The 17,905-nt window shown below is 34.8% G+C and overlaps 3 protein-coding genes across 3 annotated transcripts; 2 read left to right on the forward strand and 1 right to left on the reverse strand.

Moving 5' to 3' along the window:
- Positions 1-720: 720 nt before the first annotated feature.
- LOC135152709 (low-temperature-induced cysteine proteinase-like) lies at positions 721-3,714 on the reverse strand. Its single transcript, XM_064093761.1, has 5 exons — positions 3,113-3,714; positions 2,221-2,456; positions 1,994-2,134; positions 1,238-1,696; positions 721-1,144 (listed from the first exon to the last, which is right to left on the reverse strand). The coding sequence occupies exons 1-5, from the start codon at positions 3,588-3,590 to the stop codon at positions 1,046-1,048; spliced, it is 1,413 nt and encodes a 470-aa protein (XP_063949831.1). The 5' UTR covers positions 3,591-3,714; the 3' UTR covers positions 721-1,045.
- A 6,098-nt stretch (positions 3,715-9,812) lies between these two features.
- Positions 9,813-11,718, forward strand: LOC108220508 (probable WRKY transcription factor 15). Its single transcript, XM_017394295.2, has 3 exons — positions 9,813-10,591; positions 10,699-10,827; positions 11,189-11,718. The coding sequence occupies exons 1-3, from the start codon at positions 9,942-9,944 to the stop codon at positions 11,349-11,351; spliced, it is 942 nt and encodes a 313-aa protein (XP_017249784.1). The 5' UTR covers positions 9,813-9,941; the 3' UTR covers positions 11,352-11,718.
- Positions 11,719-14,934: 3,216 nt separating this feature from the next.
- LOC108220744 (uncharacterized) lies at positions 14,935-17,762 on the forward strand. Its single transcript, XM_017394593.2, has 2 exons — positions 14,935-15,203; positions 17,083-17,762. Exons 1-2 carry the CDS (start codon positions 15,069-15,071, stop codon positions 17,467-17,469), a joined length of 522 nt encoding a protein of 173 aa, XP_017250082.1. The 5' UTR covers positions 14,935-15,068; the 3' UTR covers positions 17,470-17,762.
- Positions 17,763-17,905: the final 143 nt, after the last annotated feature.

The following is a 17,905-nucleotide window of genomic DNA, read 5'->3' on the forward strand; positions in this document are numbered from 1 at the left end:
TTCTCCATCTCGTATTCTTTGTTTTTATATTAAACATCTGAATAACCGGTATGGGTTGGTGGACGAGAATTTTATTAATATTTTAGTGAGCAAGAATCGAATTCACGATCTCAAACGATATAGGATGAGTATTTACCCCTAAGCTCATTGAACGAGTATCACGAATAAAAATTTTGACTACAATGATTGTCTTATAGATCAAAAGTCTGATGGATTCGCAATTTATTCTAGTTATAAACAAACTCAGACTGAACCAGCTCTCAGCGACTTAGGCTTGGTTGGTTCCGTTAATGACTTGAATTACTATGAATTTCATAATCGAATACAGCAGGCTGAGTTCACAGTTGCAATCTATTCAAGTTCTTTATATGTATAAGAAGCAGATGTTATATCAGTAATGTGATGCTAACCTTCATGCTTTAGCTGCTGAAAGAGCCAGTGAATTTGCTTGAACAATTTCCGCTTGAAATTGTTTGACAGATGAGCTGAAACAACTGAAAGAGTTAAAGAGGAGCATTTTGAACCACTTCTTTTAACGACTGAAATATGACAACAATCTCCGAAGCCATTTCATAGTGCCATAATTCATGAACTCCTCGGTTCATTGAATCAGGTGCACTCGATTCTCAGATGTTGATAATGAATGATCGTATACTTTACACAATTTATCAGTTACCATGTTTTCATGCAAGAGCATAGAGGGGAACAAGTATTACGACGTAACTGAACAATATAATGCTCTTTTTTCATTAAAATCAGAAAAACATAATGGTGAATGCCTTTCAATTTACATCAATATTGATATGGTACCCTGTCTTTTTTGAATTTCATCATGAAAGGAATATGGTTCTTATTCTACAGAATAATAATAGGACTAGAACATCGAAACTTGAAGTGCAATGCTAAAACAGGCAAGGCATTATTTACAAATCTGCAGATGGTAGCAATCGAGCAATTGACAGTGTATCTGTCACGGTTGATCTAGAGACATTTGATCAAATTCAGTTTTCTTGCCAGTTGCAGCATCCAGCCATTTTCATCAGCTTCACGAAGCACTGACCTTCCTTCCTTTGTTGTCAAGACGTCGGATAGGTGTGGCAGGAGTGCGTCTCAGTGCCTTCACTCCCAGAGGACTGTTGGTGCTCTGTTACAGCATGCAACAATGTGTGAACAAACAAATAAAGCCGGGGCAAAAATAGAATGTGTATCAAATGTAAAAAGAACGCAATTAAATTACCATTGAGCAAGTGCCAGAGTAAACATGGCAGACAGGATAGTCATGTGGACAGCAACTATAGCCATCATCGCAGCAGGAAGCAGCCTCAAGCGGGCAGCAACCCCAATAGAAACATTGCTTCCCAAAGGTGTACAAGCAGCAGCAAGTGGTGTGGGCTGGGCAACTGGTGTAAGCATCACAGACGTTGTCCGGGAGGGATGGGGAGGGTGGGGAGGGAGGAGTAGGACCAGGATTTGGGGGGTTATCGCCATTCTTAACAGGATAAGATGGTTCAATGGTTATTCCACATAGCCCTGATGACTTGCCCACATTGCGCTGCATCTTCAGGTAACCTGCTTCTCCCCATGCTGCACCCCATGAATTCCTAACTATCCAGTAATCCATACCTTCTTCACTCCCATACCCGACAACTACCACACCATGATCCACCGCTGTCCCACACTTGCCGGTAAATATGCCCTGAAGCCATCATAAAAGGATTAACAGAATAACTCAGTGCCTCAGTGTGATTAAAAGCAGAACTAAAGTTGCGTTCACTTGGATGGAATGGAATGAAATTTGTAGTCTAAATTGGAAATGATTAGAAAAAATGTCTATAAATTTCATTCCTTTAATCATTCCATTCCAACTATTTGAACTAGAAATCTACTCGATGCATAATACAGTTGAGGTATAGGGTTTCCACATACATAAGGACAAGCAAGGCCTAACTTACACAAGTAATGTGAAAAAGAGTTAGAAGATAGAAGCTCTTACTGAAACATATAATTGGAAATCCATGCCACCTGCTTCAATGGCAACGCTGATGGGCTGGTTAGCTGCAGCCTTTTGCAGCGCCTTCTCATCGTATACTGGAACATCTTCATAGGAATCAATGGTCACAACCTTAGCGTTTTTCTGCAGAGAAAAGTAACATTTTTGATAAACTGAAACATATATTATGTGTGTAAATTACTAAATGTTGACATATACTGATTACAGACCTTGTTTTGGTTGCAGGTACCATCCCTGCCGGTGTATGGATAATCCAGGTCAGAATCAATACCACCATTTTTGATGATGAAGTTAAAGGCATAATCCATGAGCCCCCCTTCGCAACCCTCATTGTATGATCTGTCGCAATCCACCAGCTCTTGTTCGGACAGGGTGATCAGCTCACCAGTAGTTATCTGATTTATACCTTCAACCGCACCAATCGCAGAGAAGGCCCAACAACTCCCTTCAATTTGGACATTCAAGTTATTAGTGAATCTTAATTAAGCTAATGATCATGCTGAGAAGATCAAGTCATCAAATTGCAGTCATATTTAGCTAGCTTATGTTAGTCATCGTCTGAAGCTCCATGTTTTAAATTCTTAGCAATAACAAAGTGTAATCAACTGAAACAACTTGACTTTATCTTAGTCAGATCTACCAGTCCGGTTAGACTGCACAACAGATATAACAGTTACTCCTACAAATTTTAGTAAATTGTTAACATAATATGCCAGAAAAGGATTTGTAAACGGTCTAATTTGCATACTAAAACGAAAACAAAGAGAAAATCAAAAAGTATAAAAGAACAACAGATAAAACTATGTACTGCTATAACAGAATAATCTCTACGAGGGTTCGTTGATAGCATGGTCATGGACCACTCCATGATCGGATCAGATCTCCGCTCCATACCACAAAATTAATAATAACGTAACACAAATTATAAGACAGGGGAGGAGAACTAGTGGTCAGTATTTTCTGTTCATGTTTAAACAGATAAGTCATTCTCCTTTTCCTAAAAACCCGTCACTTAACACAGTAACAGAGCTCGGAGACCGAAGTTTTAGGAGAACTGATAACGTAACAAAAAAACACGCATTTAAATCAAGGTAAGCTCACCACAACTGCCCTGATCTTTGACAGCAGCCACAGCACCTTTCTCCCTCCAATCAATAGAATCAGGCAATTCCTCACCCTCAACCGGAGCATACCGATCACTCGGCCCTTTCGACAACTTAGGCCTGGACTCTCTGCTCTTAGTTCCCAAATACTTGGCCCTGTACTCCTCATTCGTGAGATCAGCAAACCTGTTCAGACCAAGCTCATAGCTCCTGTCAGGATCCGCGTTATGGTTGTCAATGTAGCGCAAATTATCCTTAAAAATCTGGAACCTGGTTTCCTTTTCCCCCAGGGCATTGTATGACTTGCCGTGCTTGACAAGCCAGGAATTGTACATGGTCATGACCTCATCGTCGGTCCTGATGAGGCTGTTAGTGTGAGTTTGGTCGTAGTTGATGATAGACATGTCGGAAGCTAAGGCTGAGATAAAGAAGGACAGGGAGAGGAAGAGTAACAGATTGTTTGAGGATGTCTTCATGGTTGTGTCTGGAGAGGAGATTGAGAAGATGGGAGCAGAGGAAGTGGTAAGAGGAGAGTGTTATCCTGTTCCTGTAGGAATGTAAGTACGTAGTTTATATAAGGCCTGTGGATAGGATGATCCAACTATATTGGATAGGTAGTCCATGTTTGACATAAATATTGAAAAAAAATTCATCCGATATAAATAAGATTCGAATTCCCGATATTCGAAAGAGAGACAGGAGAAATATTATTAAACAAAATCAATCAAAATCTTATTCTCCTACAAATTATTAAATACGAAAATTAATAAGAATAGATCCGAGATTGATCCTGCAAGACTAGACGAGGTCTATTCGACGGGGTTGGAGTTAAGAATTTATTTTTAAACTTGTCTGAAACCCGTCATGAGCCTTAACGAGAGGTGTGATGTGGAGCTGAGTGATGACATCTAGAGCGTGAGTGATGTAATATAATATTAAACTTTTTTATTTTATATTATATACGTGTATTTAGTGATTTGTATTCGATCATCAACCATTTACATATATATCAGAAAATTATTAGAATCCACGAAAAATAGGAATCTATATGGTTTCAAGAATTAAGAATTTTTATACGGGTGGAAGGGATTGAAGGAGGTAACGAATTACTTATACGAATAAGATTAAGAAGAAGAAAAAGTCGGTGGGGCCTGCTAGGGCTACAGCCATTATGTGAGTCTGTGAGATAGGTTGGAATGGGCGCAGATGCGGGTCAAAATTGAAGAATGGTAAGTATAATGTAGCAATACACTATGTATGTACTCTTGTTACTCAGAATATAAGTGTCCGAAATTGAGCCACCGGAACACTTCACTCTAGATATTTTCACTATCGGTACAATTTGGGTTTGCTACATGGGCATTTTTGGCAAATGACCACGTAATACGCACCATTCTTTTTGAGAAAACAAACAAAATAAAAAATGCTCGATAACGATAGGGATAGCAAAATAATCCGATCCGACAGATATCCGATCCGAAACCCGAATTTTTGGATATATCGAACCCGATTTTTTGGATTTGGATTTGGATTTGGATTTGATTTTTGTACCCGAAATTTTTTGGATTTGGATATGGATATGACCTCTACCGATCCGAAACTCGATCCGAAACCCGAAACCCTATCCGAACCCGATCCGAACCCGAAACCCGGAAAAAAACCCGAATATTATATATATATATATATATATATATATATATATATAAAATAATTTAATATGAATGTGTGTGTGTGTGTGTCTATATATATAACATATGTCATTTAATTTTTTTTTTATGAATGTAATTTAATAATCTCAATATCAATAGATTAGATTAAAGGAATAAAAGATTCTATTTAAGACAAATACTTCATTAATAATATATTGTATAAAATATATTGTATATTGGTAATAATGAAAATTAATGTGGTTTAAGTTTATATTATTCTAATTTAAACAAATAGAATCCCATCCAATAATCCTAATTTTGAAAAAAAATACTTAATTATCATAGTTTAGACATGTTTATAATTTTTTATTTTTAAATATCTTGTAAGATATCTGGTTGAAACCCGAATCCGATCCGAAACCCGAAAAAACCCGACGGATTGGATTTGGATTTTACATTTTAATATCCAAACCCGAACCCGATCCGAACCGAAATATAACGGATTGGATATGGATTTCAAGAAACCCGACCCGATCCGACCCGATTGCCATCCCTAGATAACGATGAGTGACCTCAGCTCTATTTCAATCTGAATTTAAAAAAAAATCCAAAATAAGATTCACTGATTTTATAGACATTTCTGATGTAAATTTCTGATGTAAATGAAATGACATTTAAAATAAAAGTGAATTAATTAATTGTTTTTGTTTTATCTAAAGGTGGTCAATTTTATGGGTTTTTGCTTCTCTGCATTGGATTGCGTACTGAAAGGGGCCACGTCTGCGTTGTAAAATTGGCCTTGCAAATCTTTATGGAGTTGGAAACTAGATGGATATACACACTTTCTCTATCTTCGCTGGTTGGGATCATCACTAGAGTTTGGTATGTCGCTTTTTGTCTCGCGTCATCTAGCCAAAAAATCTATGTCGTTTAATAAGGAAAATATATACTCTTTCAATAAAAAAATATAAATATATGAAATAATAGTTTCTGAACTTCTTGTTATTCATAAATTATTATTAAGTTGTTTCCATCAATTTTCATTAGTGAAAAATCTCATTTTAGGAATCCTATAGGATAATAATATTACAACGACATTTGCTGGATGACAATTGACAAATATCGCTACTAGCCTACTACGTGTGAATCTCGCAATTAGAAGAAAGCAGTGATACATTTTTCTACGCTATCATGTGTGGAACTAAGCTCAGAAGCGTATACTGAGAAGTCACATAAACGAAATTATCGTAATTAATTTTTTGATTTGAGACGCAAAATTGTACTCGATTTTGGACAATAAATTTATGGCAACGTTCTGATCATTCAACTTGATGGGCGTAGTCGGTTCATTAATGTGAGGTAGTTGTAACAAGACGCTGCTTCATGTGAAGAAGATTGGTTAGGTGAATTTGCGAATGATGTTTGGTGGAAAATTTATCACAAAAAATTTATATCATATTTCATTCACGAACAAAGTACTATATCTTATATATATACACGAGGGGTGAGAAATTATTTTTATCTTTTGAAATAATAAGAAAATTTATTTTTATTGATTTAAACAAATTATAAACACAAATAAATATATGAAAATCTGGGAAATATTTCTAGAATAAACACAAAATATATTTTCATAGAATATATTTTTTAGAGTTCAAACAAACACACGAGATGACGAGAGTAAGAAAACATTTTCCAGAAATATATTTCTGATTAACAAACAAACGGAGCCTAAATATCGGGGGGAAATATACCACTGCACGTTGCCACATTCCACACATTTCACTTTATATTACAAATTGGGCTAAAACAAAATTGAAACTGCAGAAGCCTAAGTTCAAAAAAAAGGTCATCATACTGCATATTTATATTATCGATTGAGCTAAAACAAAACTGAAACTGCAGAAGTCCAAGTTTGAATACTCTAGTTCAATAATTGGGCTTGTCTACGGTCCTGCGTAGGCTGATGACCCAACCCAAAACTTTCATTTGTGTCTGCACAAGAAGCATTTTGCATTTTGTTTAGGAGCGCTCGGCAAATAAATAAGGGTCCACTAGCCGGCACGCCTACCCAACATCTCTTATACAATACAGTACTATATAATTTTGTATTTTTGTTATCATTACATTAATATCCGAAGATTAAAATTATAATATTTTTCTTATATATTTCTTTTCTTAATTGGATGAGTAAAAAGTTTATCTATTATGAGTAAAAATAACATACATAATAGATAGTTTAGAAAAGCGGATGTTAAAAAAAAATAATATGGACCATCTGATATATTGCCTATCATATATGTGGCATGACCATGACTCAACAAATAATATGGATGTAGATACATGTAAATTTGGATTGTATTTCTTAAAATATGACATTAAATTGAAAATAATAAATAATCCAACTTTTTATGATTAATTTTTGCTAGTCCTTCGATAAAAATATTATAATTTATTAGTACAATATCAGTTATTATATTACTTTTTGTTTTAAAATATATAAACATTTTATTTGTTTTTGGGGATTTTCGTGAAAAGAACAAATCAATTTCCGGTTCGATTCAGAAATAAGTTCAATATCTGTTTAAAGATCGAAACAGAAAAATTGATAAATTAAAATTTGGATGATAAGTTTAAGATACTACATTATCATAACAGCAAAATTTAAATTTAAATTCTGAACTGCAAAATCGCACTTATTTTTAGTGCACGGCAGACTTGCTCGTTGCTCCTATCACCTGACTTCTCAAACTTCCTACCACGAATGGGTAAATTTTCGAACCGAGGCCATGTGATGTGAATTTCCGAACCTAGCACTCCAGTCCAGTCGGTCCTCTGTTTTCATCTTTAGATTTCCTAGATTTCATTCTGTTTCCTGAATTTGAAATGAACAAAACAACTCCTTTAACTTAATCATGACATTTACATATCCGTCAAAATATTTGACTTTTAAATAATAAATTAAGATATCAGTTCAATTCACTAATGTGACTAATGTGAAAGTCTTGTGATACAAAAAAGTTAAGGTACCAATTTGTTTTTGACAAAGAAAAACACCCATAATTAGCCTTGTTTCTTTTTAATTTTCTAAATTATATAACTGATTTACTGATCAGATCACACAATAAGATTTGGTGATGGTTAGAAATAACAACTTATTTTTAAAGAATTACTTTTTTTTTGAAAAAAGTCCTTATTTTTATTAAATATCGAGGGGCCGTTTGGGTGAGCTTAAAATAAGTGCTTTTTGCTTAAAATAAAAAAATGAAGTAGAAGTCAGAATCAAGTTAAGACTTATAAGTGATTAAACTGTTTGGCAAATAAGCAGAAGTCCTGAAACAAAAGCTAGTAATCCTAACTTTTTTTAAGTGCTTCTCTACTTTTTACACAAACGGTACAAATAAGTGCTTATAACTTATAAGCCGATAAGTTGGCTTATATATGCCAGCCAAACACCACCTGAATATAAAACATTTTTTTGATATTCATATTCATATATATATTCAAAAAAATTAAGTTCTTAAATTAAGAAAAATAAATGGTCCCGAACAGTGCCTTAATAATTTCGAGAGCAAGCTGTGTGTGTTGCCAGGGCGGACGCACGTGAAGTTAAGAGGGTGCCCAGGAACCCACTTGGCCTGGGCTTAAAGAATAACTTATAATAAATGTTGTTCTGGAACTCATTGAAATTTTAACAAGGAACCCATTTAATCACTTACCCAATTCGATATGAGTAAAAAAGTAAAGTACACATTCCAACATAATTCAATCTGTCTCAAATTCTCAACTCACTGTCTCAGTCTCTACCTTCTCGATCTCCTCTGCGGCTCTGCCCAACTACCTTACTTCTTGATCATTGATGAATCAATTTATTCCACAACTAGATTAATTTAAAAATATTTCTCCTGTTAATGTATTTTGTACTATTTACAATTAATTTACGTCGTTTTATTTTAACATTTATATTAGAAACCCACTATAATAAATTCCTGGGTCCGCCACTGTGTGTTGCAGTGTGGGTGCCTAATGTCGATACGAGGTTTTGACATACTGATCCAGCCATCCGGGACGTGCTAGTTTATATGGCAGCCGGTAGCCGGTAAACTACAGGTAGATGGGTCCCACAAACACACCTTCCTTCTTAAAAGCTGTTGCAAGGTCAACTCCGCGGCCCATCACTAACCATTCATTTAAAGTAAACTTGACGTTACATTATTTTCTGTTTGACTTTCTGTCTGTTTGCTCCTCTCTTTCAACGTTACTTCTGCACCCGCTAATATTGTAAAATTATGATTTCCTGGAATATAAATTATAAAAAAATGTTTTAGTACAGATAATATATTTAGTATTGGTTCGTTATAGAGTTTGGACAAATAATTTTTTGTTTAAAGCAGAGGAGTGGATTAAAAGTGAAAAAGAAAAAATTAATAAAATATTTAAAAAAGTAATAGGAACTCTGATAGAAAAATTAACATTCTCAAAAATATTTTTACCTATTTACAAAAACGGGTTGAGGAAAACAAAAATAAAAAATAGAGCTTATACTTCTTCAATTCAAAACAAACAAGCCCATACTTTGAAAATAAATATATATGGGGTATCTCTCACTTAAGAATTAAAGAAATATATTCTAATGATTCCTTTCTTATATTCAATAATTATATTGAACGATTAGATTCAAATATCATTTATTTATTTGAAAATGTAGTAATTGAATCGTGAAATGTCCTTGTTCCTTACAATTATGCGCTCCGTTTATACTTTTTTCCATGAAAATCAAGAAAAAACAACACACATTTCAGTTATTGTAACTGATTAGCGAGCTACAAAAATTCAAGACGTTTGATTCAATTTAGCACAAACCTTAAAATTAAACAATTATACAATAATATTGTCAACGATGAACTGTTTACATTATTCACAGAATCACAGCTCACAATAATACCAAAAATTAAAAACAAAATCAAAAATTTAAAACAAACTAGTAAAAAAGAGTTGGTCAACCAACACGTTAAGAGAGTGACCGGTTCTGAATCTCTGATTCGTTGCACTCACAATATATAATCTTCACGCATTCCCAATAAACAGAACAAACCTCATTCATCCAACTTGACTCTCATCACACACATTTCTCTCTTTATAACAAACAATCTCGTATGCTCTTGTTTCATTTCGAACATGGCAGTTGAACTCATGACTAATAACGCGTACAAATTCGGTGCAAAACTCGAACACAACTCCGTGCAAGAAGCCGCCCTCGCAGGACTCGAGAGCGTGGACAATCTCATCAGAATGATCTCCCGATCGCAACATTACTCAAATATATCTCAATCTTCTTCTTCATCGAATTCTCACGAAAATAACGTGACGGATTATAGAGCTGTCACAGATATCGCTGTCAATAAGTTTAGAACATTTATTTCATTGCTCGATAAAACACGAACGGGGCACGCTCGGTTCCGCAGAGGGCCAGGAGTTCGGACTCTTGAGACGCAAGTAATTAAGCCGAAGAATGAGATTGTGGCGCCTGTTCAGCGTCAAGCGCTTAATAATCAGGCGGTGAAGAATGTTAGTTTTGAGAAAAAAGAACATGTTACTAGCACAATTAATTTTGGTTCTGTCGCGGCTGTTGTACCGTCGGGTACTAATTCATTTATGTCGTCGTTGACGGGAGATACCGATGGATCGGGGTTTCAGATCACGAATATGTCGTCGGGGAGCAGGCCGCCTGCTTCGACGTCGTCGTTTAAGCGGAAGTGTAGCTCTATGGATAATTCTGCAGCTAGGTGCTCGGGGTCTTCTGGGAGGTGCCATTGTCCTAAGAAAAGGTTAATTTGATGATACGATAGTTTTAAAATTATCAAATTTTTGTTACTTATTTGATTGAATTAGGCTGATATAATTTGGTAAAATTGTTGTGTTGTTGAAATTGCAGTAGGAAATCAAAACTGAAGAAAGTGGTGAGAGTGCCGGCCATAAGTCTGAAGATGTCTGATATTCCTCCTGATGATTTTTCCTGGAGAAAGTATGGTCAAAAACCCATCAAAGGCTCTCCACACCCCCGGTATGACCATTTCCTAGTCCTGAGTCCTGTCGGTAAATGTGCTAATTTCGTATTAGTAAGACGGTGATTAATCACGACTAATCATTTATTAATCTCTGTTTTGTAGATCGTAGAATTCATTAAATCTGTTAGGCATTTAATTAATTATTAATTATTAATTATTCAATTAATCTTCAATCCCTTCAACTAGTCTGCAGTTAATTATTGTTCCATCAATTAAGTCCGATTTCCCTGGTTGACAATACTGATTGACATCAATTTATCAAAATATGTTAAATCTTATAGTCCGTTCAAATGAAGTCTTCGTGTCCGAATTGAGTGACTTGAACATAAGATTAACGGAGATTATGTTAAAATGCAGAGGATATTACAAGTGCAGCAGTGTAAGAGGATGTCCGGCAAGAAAGCATGTAGAGAGGGCGCTGGATGATCCAGCAATGTTGGTAGTCACATACGAAGGAGAGCATAATCATTCTCAATCTCTTCATGACACACCAGCTTCTCTAGTTCTTGAATCATCTTAATCACCACTTAACAACATCTTATTATCTAAGATGTCTGTAACTTTTAATCACCACCGTCCAATACGAGATTAGTGGAACTGACAGGTCAACGCAAAAAGATGCTTTTGTAGATCATCTTATTTTCACAAGGGAAAAATCAAATAGAGAATATATTATTGTCTTGAGTATCCGTTAAAGTTGGGCCTGTAGATTTGTGGATTTGGTGGAACTGATTCATCATCATGATGCAAATTATCTAATTTTAATCATTTATTTTGCAAATAATCCCGGTTTTCACATTTTAGCTTGTTTATGTTAGTATTAAATGTAATTTGTTTTGTACGCAAGAAAAACATTATTGGTATAGACTTCCGAGAAACTTTTTTCCCTTTTTGTTTAATTTTAAATTAAGAGTATTTTAACAATTTATCGACTACATTTTAATTTAATTAAAAAAATTCAATAAATCCAAAATTAGTCAGGTAGACTATTCTCTAAATAATTAAACAATGTATTAGTCTTGTAGACTTCCACCGATATTATTGGCCGACAAAGTGGTGAATAATTTATTATAAAAATTCCAAAAACAATGAAAACGTAGTCAATGTGACCGACGGCCAAGTATATAAATTATGAAAGCAAGTCAAAACGGAAGGTAACGAAGAACTAGTCTAATCACATTGATAATTTTAAATGTAAAGAATCTTGCATCTTAAACGGCTGACGATTAAAATTAGTGTTAGGCAATGTTATTTAGTGATTACTTTTAGCGGGTGGAAGATGTATCCTGACTCCACCGGCTTTATCTTTCAATTTAACTCTTACAGAACATATTTATTCGTCAGTTTCTTTAGTTAAGATTGGACATCTCTGTTTGTACTTTCTCTTTCAGATCGTCCGTATCTTGTGTAGTTGTGTTCGTGGGATTGGGAATCTGCCGAGCAGTGTGACGTTATCTACTTCTCCCTATTCTTTAACAATAAAATTGAATTTAGTGTGTAATTTTATAATTTTTTTTATTAAAGTTTATTTGTCTGAATAAAAATGTAATTATTAAATTTATGTTAAAGAAAAATTCTTAAAATAAATTATTAAATTATATTTGAAAGGAATATTAAAGCGCGTCCCGCATCTACGTCCTTCAATATATATAAATCAGGATTGGAGAGAGTATAAAATTGTTTAATTTGTTTTCAATATTTGACGTAGAAACATAACAATTTCTAATTGAAAGTATTTCTTCAAAATAATGTTTTAATTCACTTATATCAAACATCAACTCACCAATATTTCATGATTCATGTAATCAAAATTTTAATTTAATCTGATTTCTCCTTTTTTAAAAATATTTCTAACTTTCAAACCAGATTCAATTATTGAACGGCTAGTCAGCGGAGCAGCAAGTCAATAAGCACGTGTACTTGAAGAGTGGAACTTAAAATGCGAGGCAAAATTAACCTGTGGAACCACCTCTCTGACCTGATCGACTACTTGTCTAGTCCAATGGTAATGCTGTTTGACTTGCTAATATTTTTTTGCATAGTTTGTTCAGAAGACATAAAAGATGACCAGGGGAGTATAAAATAATAAGATTTATTTTATTGTTTTAAAATAAATAATTTATTTTTAATAGATGTATATTTTTACTTTTCTAAAAAGTATAAAATACCAAAAACTATTAAAATCTTAATCACAAACAATAACATAACTACGGTCTTAGTTACAAATAATAACATAAAAATTTATGACCAAATAAATTATCATATGAAAGAATAATGAAGGATATTAATATACATACACGAACTTTTGGTCAAACACGTGAAATTTGACAAAAGTAAGTGGTCCATTTTGAAAACAACATGTGCAATACCAAGTCCAACCTTCATATTGTTATATCAATCGAGTCACTTTAGAGCCCATTGGGCTCCCTGATATGATTAATAAACCCATTCTCAAACTAGCATTTCTCCATTTTCCAATTCATACTTCTAAATTACCCCAGCCTTGCCACAATAATTATTTATTAGGGGTGATCGTGGTGCGGGCAGTGCGGTTTTTTCTTAAAATCGCAAATTAAACCGCGCATGTGGATTTATGAATATCTCAAACCGCAATTGCACCGTGAAATTTTAAAATCGCATAAACCATACCACGAAAATGCGATGCGGGGTGGTGCAGTTCACTGCGGTTTCCACATGCGATAAAAATAATTAATTATTTGACATATAATGAAAATTATTTTAAAAAAGTAAAAATATATATAGATTTCTAGAAATAAAGTCTTATTCCTGAAAATTTAATTTACCCAACCCCTCCTGTTATATTAGGATCCGATTGTTCATAAGCTTCCGTATGATATGATTGTTAAAATTGATGATATAAATAGCATGAACAAAACAATTCCGTGGACTTAGAGCAAGTCCAACAGATGCCTTATTTAGTGTTCTAAGTCATAATATATGGCATTTGATGAAAAAGTTTGATCCAACAATGTTATAGTGATGCTTTATATCACTCGGACAACCCATTCAAGCCCTATTTTTGAGGCACTTTCTCTCCTTACCCTATCCCATATTTTATAATAAATTCTTACCAACACTTTTTTTCTCTCTCTATTTGAAGTTAGTAGAATATGTCCTAAACTACTAGGACATAATTTTTTATATTACATTTAAGACTCCAACTAAGACACTGTTGGTGCTCTTAATATCTTATTTGTTAATACTCTCTCTGTTTTTTTAATATGTCACTTTTGACTTGGGCACGCACTTTTAGGTGGGTTGACCGACTAGTAAAATTTATTATTTTTAATTGATTTTTTTTTTGTGAATTAAAATTTTGATTGTATATTTTTATTCAGAAAAAGAAAATTTTAAAAATAATATTTTCAACTATCCGGACAAAGCACTTAAAAGTGTGTGCCAAAAAATCAAACGTTATATTAAAAAACAGAGAGAGTATTTATTTTTAATATAAAAAACTAGCCCATCTCAAAATGTAGAGTAGTGCTAGGTGCACATAATTGTGTACAGAAAATTTGTACATAATGATGTGGCAAGTGATGTGGTGGATGTGTCACCCTGAGAGCATCTCCAACGGCGTTGGTTATAATCGTTGGCTAAATTGGATCTGTAAGATATTATGTAAAATTTGCTGAACCTGTAAGACATTTTGCTTCAATGGTATTGGCTATATTGGTTGGTTATAATTTAAAAATAGTATGTTATTAATATTTTAAATTGTTAAAATTGAATATATCAGTTTAATATGGTAATAAATGATGTACAATCTTCCTACAGATTTTCTTACAGACCTGTAGAGGTTCGACAAATTTAGCCATCCATAGGAGGTTGGCTAAATTTATAGACAACAGCTGAGCATGGTTGGAGTTGAGTTTTTGAAGCTGTTGGCTAAATTTTTTTATTTTAAGTAAGACAACTCATCTTTTAGCCAAGGGTTTTAGATGGTTGGAGATGCTCTGAGTTTAGTAAAACTTAAAACTGCAAACTCGAAGATGAGAAGAGTACCACTTTCTTATCAACTCAATCTCCAACTTGGGCCTGATCTGCAAAGCAGAAGCCCAATCACACAATTAGAAGATACTGGAACCATCTATTAGACACCCGAAATTCATAACAAAATTTTAGGTGATGACTCATCAGAAATCATTCTCGATGCTGTAAAAACTCGACACTGAAATAAACACACAACTGAAACAAAACCTAAGTGAGTGCTGACATGGACGCCGATATGATGGACACTGAATCGCCGGCGCCGACTGCTCCGGCCACCGATGAAGACTCGATTAGAAAGCTTTTGGAAGTGGCCCGCCAGCTCGTCGATATGGGGAACCCTTCTCAAGCTCTCCACGCGGTAAAAATTTCATCATTTTATGTTTTCTTGAATTTTCTTGATTCTTGATTTTTACTTTTGTCGAAAGAGGTGTGATCTTTGTTGTTTTCTTTACATTTCTTGATGACCCAGATGGGGGTTTGTGTATAATTTGCGTTTAATCTTGATGTTATACTTTTGGTGTGCTAATGAAGGTTTTTTTTTTGTTAATTGGTGAGGGGGTGTTTTAATTGCGTGTTTTGATTTCGATTGGAATTTTTGTGCTTTTTGTGATTTATGTGTGAGATTGGAAATTGAGTGGCACCTTTCTGGAATCGGTAAGAAATCACTCGAATAATGTTATTTTGCTTTGAATTAAAACTCTGAAATGCACGAAATTTCCGGGAAGAATGATGAAGTTATGATTGTTTTCATAAGTGTGGCCTAAACGTGTATGTGAATATTTGTCGCATCAAAAAGGCATTTAAGAATGCGGAACAACAGTGGTATTGGAAACAATCACACATTGTGCGGGCCGTTGTTGATCACTGGGACACGACCGTCCGAGCAAGTGCACATTGTGCAATGCTGTGGCTTTTTTAAGTAGAAAGACTTAGCACAGTGTGCTCATCTTTTGTTAAAATATATAGGCAGGCACACAATGCAAGGGGTTGGCGGCTTGGCGCACTTGTTAAATTTGTGTCCAGTGATACACATGTTTAAAATATGCGCCTACTGCTTGCATTTTGTACGCTGCCTAGATTTTCTGGAAAAGAAAAAAAGTTAATCTGGTCTGGACATTTGTGTAACACGGGTAAATTGTGGAAATAGAAATTTGTACATGTATTTAGGTAATAGCCCACACTTCCTATTCAGTGCGGTAAAGAGACTAAGTTTTCCGCAATAATGTATTTTGGACCGATCTATCTAAAAGATGTAGTTAAAAGGCCTTTAATTTTATTTGTATGTCTTTCCCTCTGATCTAGAATCTTAGATATGTTTACTAGGAAAGTTAATAGATGTAATTTCTTCTAAACTCCTAATTTTGTTAAAGGACAATATTTTACTTGTTCATTGGGGGAAATGAATTAACATGGTTTGCTGTTAGGTTATATAAAATCTATGTCTGTGACTCTGTGTCATGTATGTAAGTTCTACCCCATTTGTGTTGAATAATATAAATTTGTTTGCTGCAAATTTAGCAATTTATATCTATGACAGTGGATATATTGTTTATTGCTTGTATGCTGATGCAAGCTTTTATTGGATCCTTCTAATAATGAATTCAGAAAGTGTTTGGCCTTTCTGCTACTTTTTTATTTTTTTCATTGGGTGCTTTACTGCTCTTTAGCATCAGTCTTCCCTGCAAAGTGATTTGGAAAGTACTTAGGTGCTAATGCTCTAATAGGTCTACCAGTTGCTTCCATGTAGAATTTTTGGCTAAAAATTGCAACAATGTGAAGTATTTCTTGCGTATTTGATCTTGCTTCTATACTAGACCTGATTGTAGAATTTTTGTTAGTGGGTCATTTGTGACACATGGGGAAGGCTTGTCTAATTGTTTTGTGCTTCAGCTTCGATTGATTGTGAAACTAATCCATCTATAAGCCTCTGAAATATAAGAGTGTAAACGATATATTCCACAAGTACTTGCTTCATATGCCTTTTGTTTGGCTAGTTTAGATGCATAAGTTGTAGTGCTGTACCGCTTAAGATTTGGATACTTTTAGGGCTTGATACATAGGAATATTATTAGTAGCAGCCAGCAGGTTGTATTTCTAGAAAATGATTATCGCCATATCTCTGATTATCGAGTAGAACTTAACTTTGATGAATGTAGGGCGCATAGGACAGTCACTAATTTAGTTCCCGCACTCTTACTTGAAGTTATTCGCTGAAAACTTGCAAACTTCAATAACAGGTGGTGGTGGCAACAAAGAACACAGGTGGAGATGAAGCTGTTGTTAAAGTAATGGACCGCGCACGAAATCTCTACAGAAACAAATTACAAACAAGTGGTGCTGCTGATGAGTTAGCCTCCTTGTTTGCTGAATGTGCAATTGCTGAAGCAGCTTCATCAAAAACTGAAGCAGCTCGACCAAAAACTGAGCCATCTCAATCTAGCACAGTTGGCCAGTCTTTTGAACTTGACGCACAGGGAAGTTCCATTCTGGCTGAGGCAGGCAGAAAGCAGATTATGCTGGATGCATTTGCAGATGGGAGCAGCTTTGTTTGTTTGCAGTGTGGAGGGCTTGTAGCTAGCGAACGCAAAGACGAACACTATGCATACTGGTGTTGTAAAATCTGATCAAGCTCGGTGCTTGGATCAATACCTCCTTCCCTTGAAACAAACTCTCGGTCTTGGTCCTGGTCCTGTGTTTGGCAGTGATCATTATGTAAACTTGTACATTGCTAGGCTCTTCTCAAGTCCGAGTGGCAGCCTCTGGGTGCTCACTGGACAAGGTGGAGTGGTTCTAAGTTCTGTTTTCGTGTACTAGTGACCTATTTTTACAAATCATTCTGCATTAGAGTGGTTATCATGAGACCAAAAGCTGATTACATATTTTTCAGTTGCAATTACAAATACTTTCTTTAGTTTCATATATGACTGCATAATCAATCTTTATGCGGGGCAGGAAGTTCCTGCTCTTTTTTTGTGGAAGCTGTGGTCTCTTTAATTTTTTTATCTAATTGTTCTTTTAAGTTGTATATACCAAAACAGTTTTCCCTGAATAGAGGGAAAA

This window comes from Daucus carota, chromosome 5 (assembly GCF_001625215.2).
Source record: "Daucus carota subsp. sativus chromosome 5, DH1 v3.0, whole genome shotgun sequence".
NCBI classification, from domain to species: Eukaryota; Viridiplantae; Streptophyta; class Magnoliopsida; order Apiales; family Apiaceae; genus Daucus; species Daucus carota.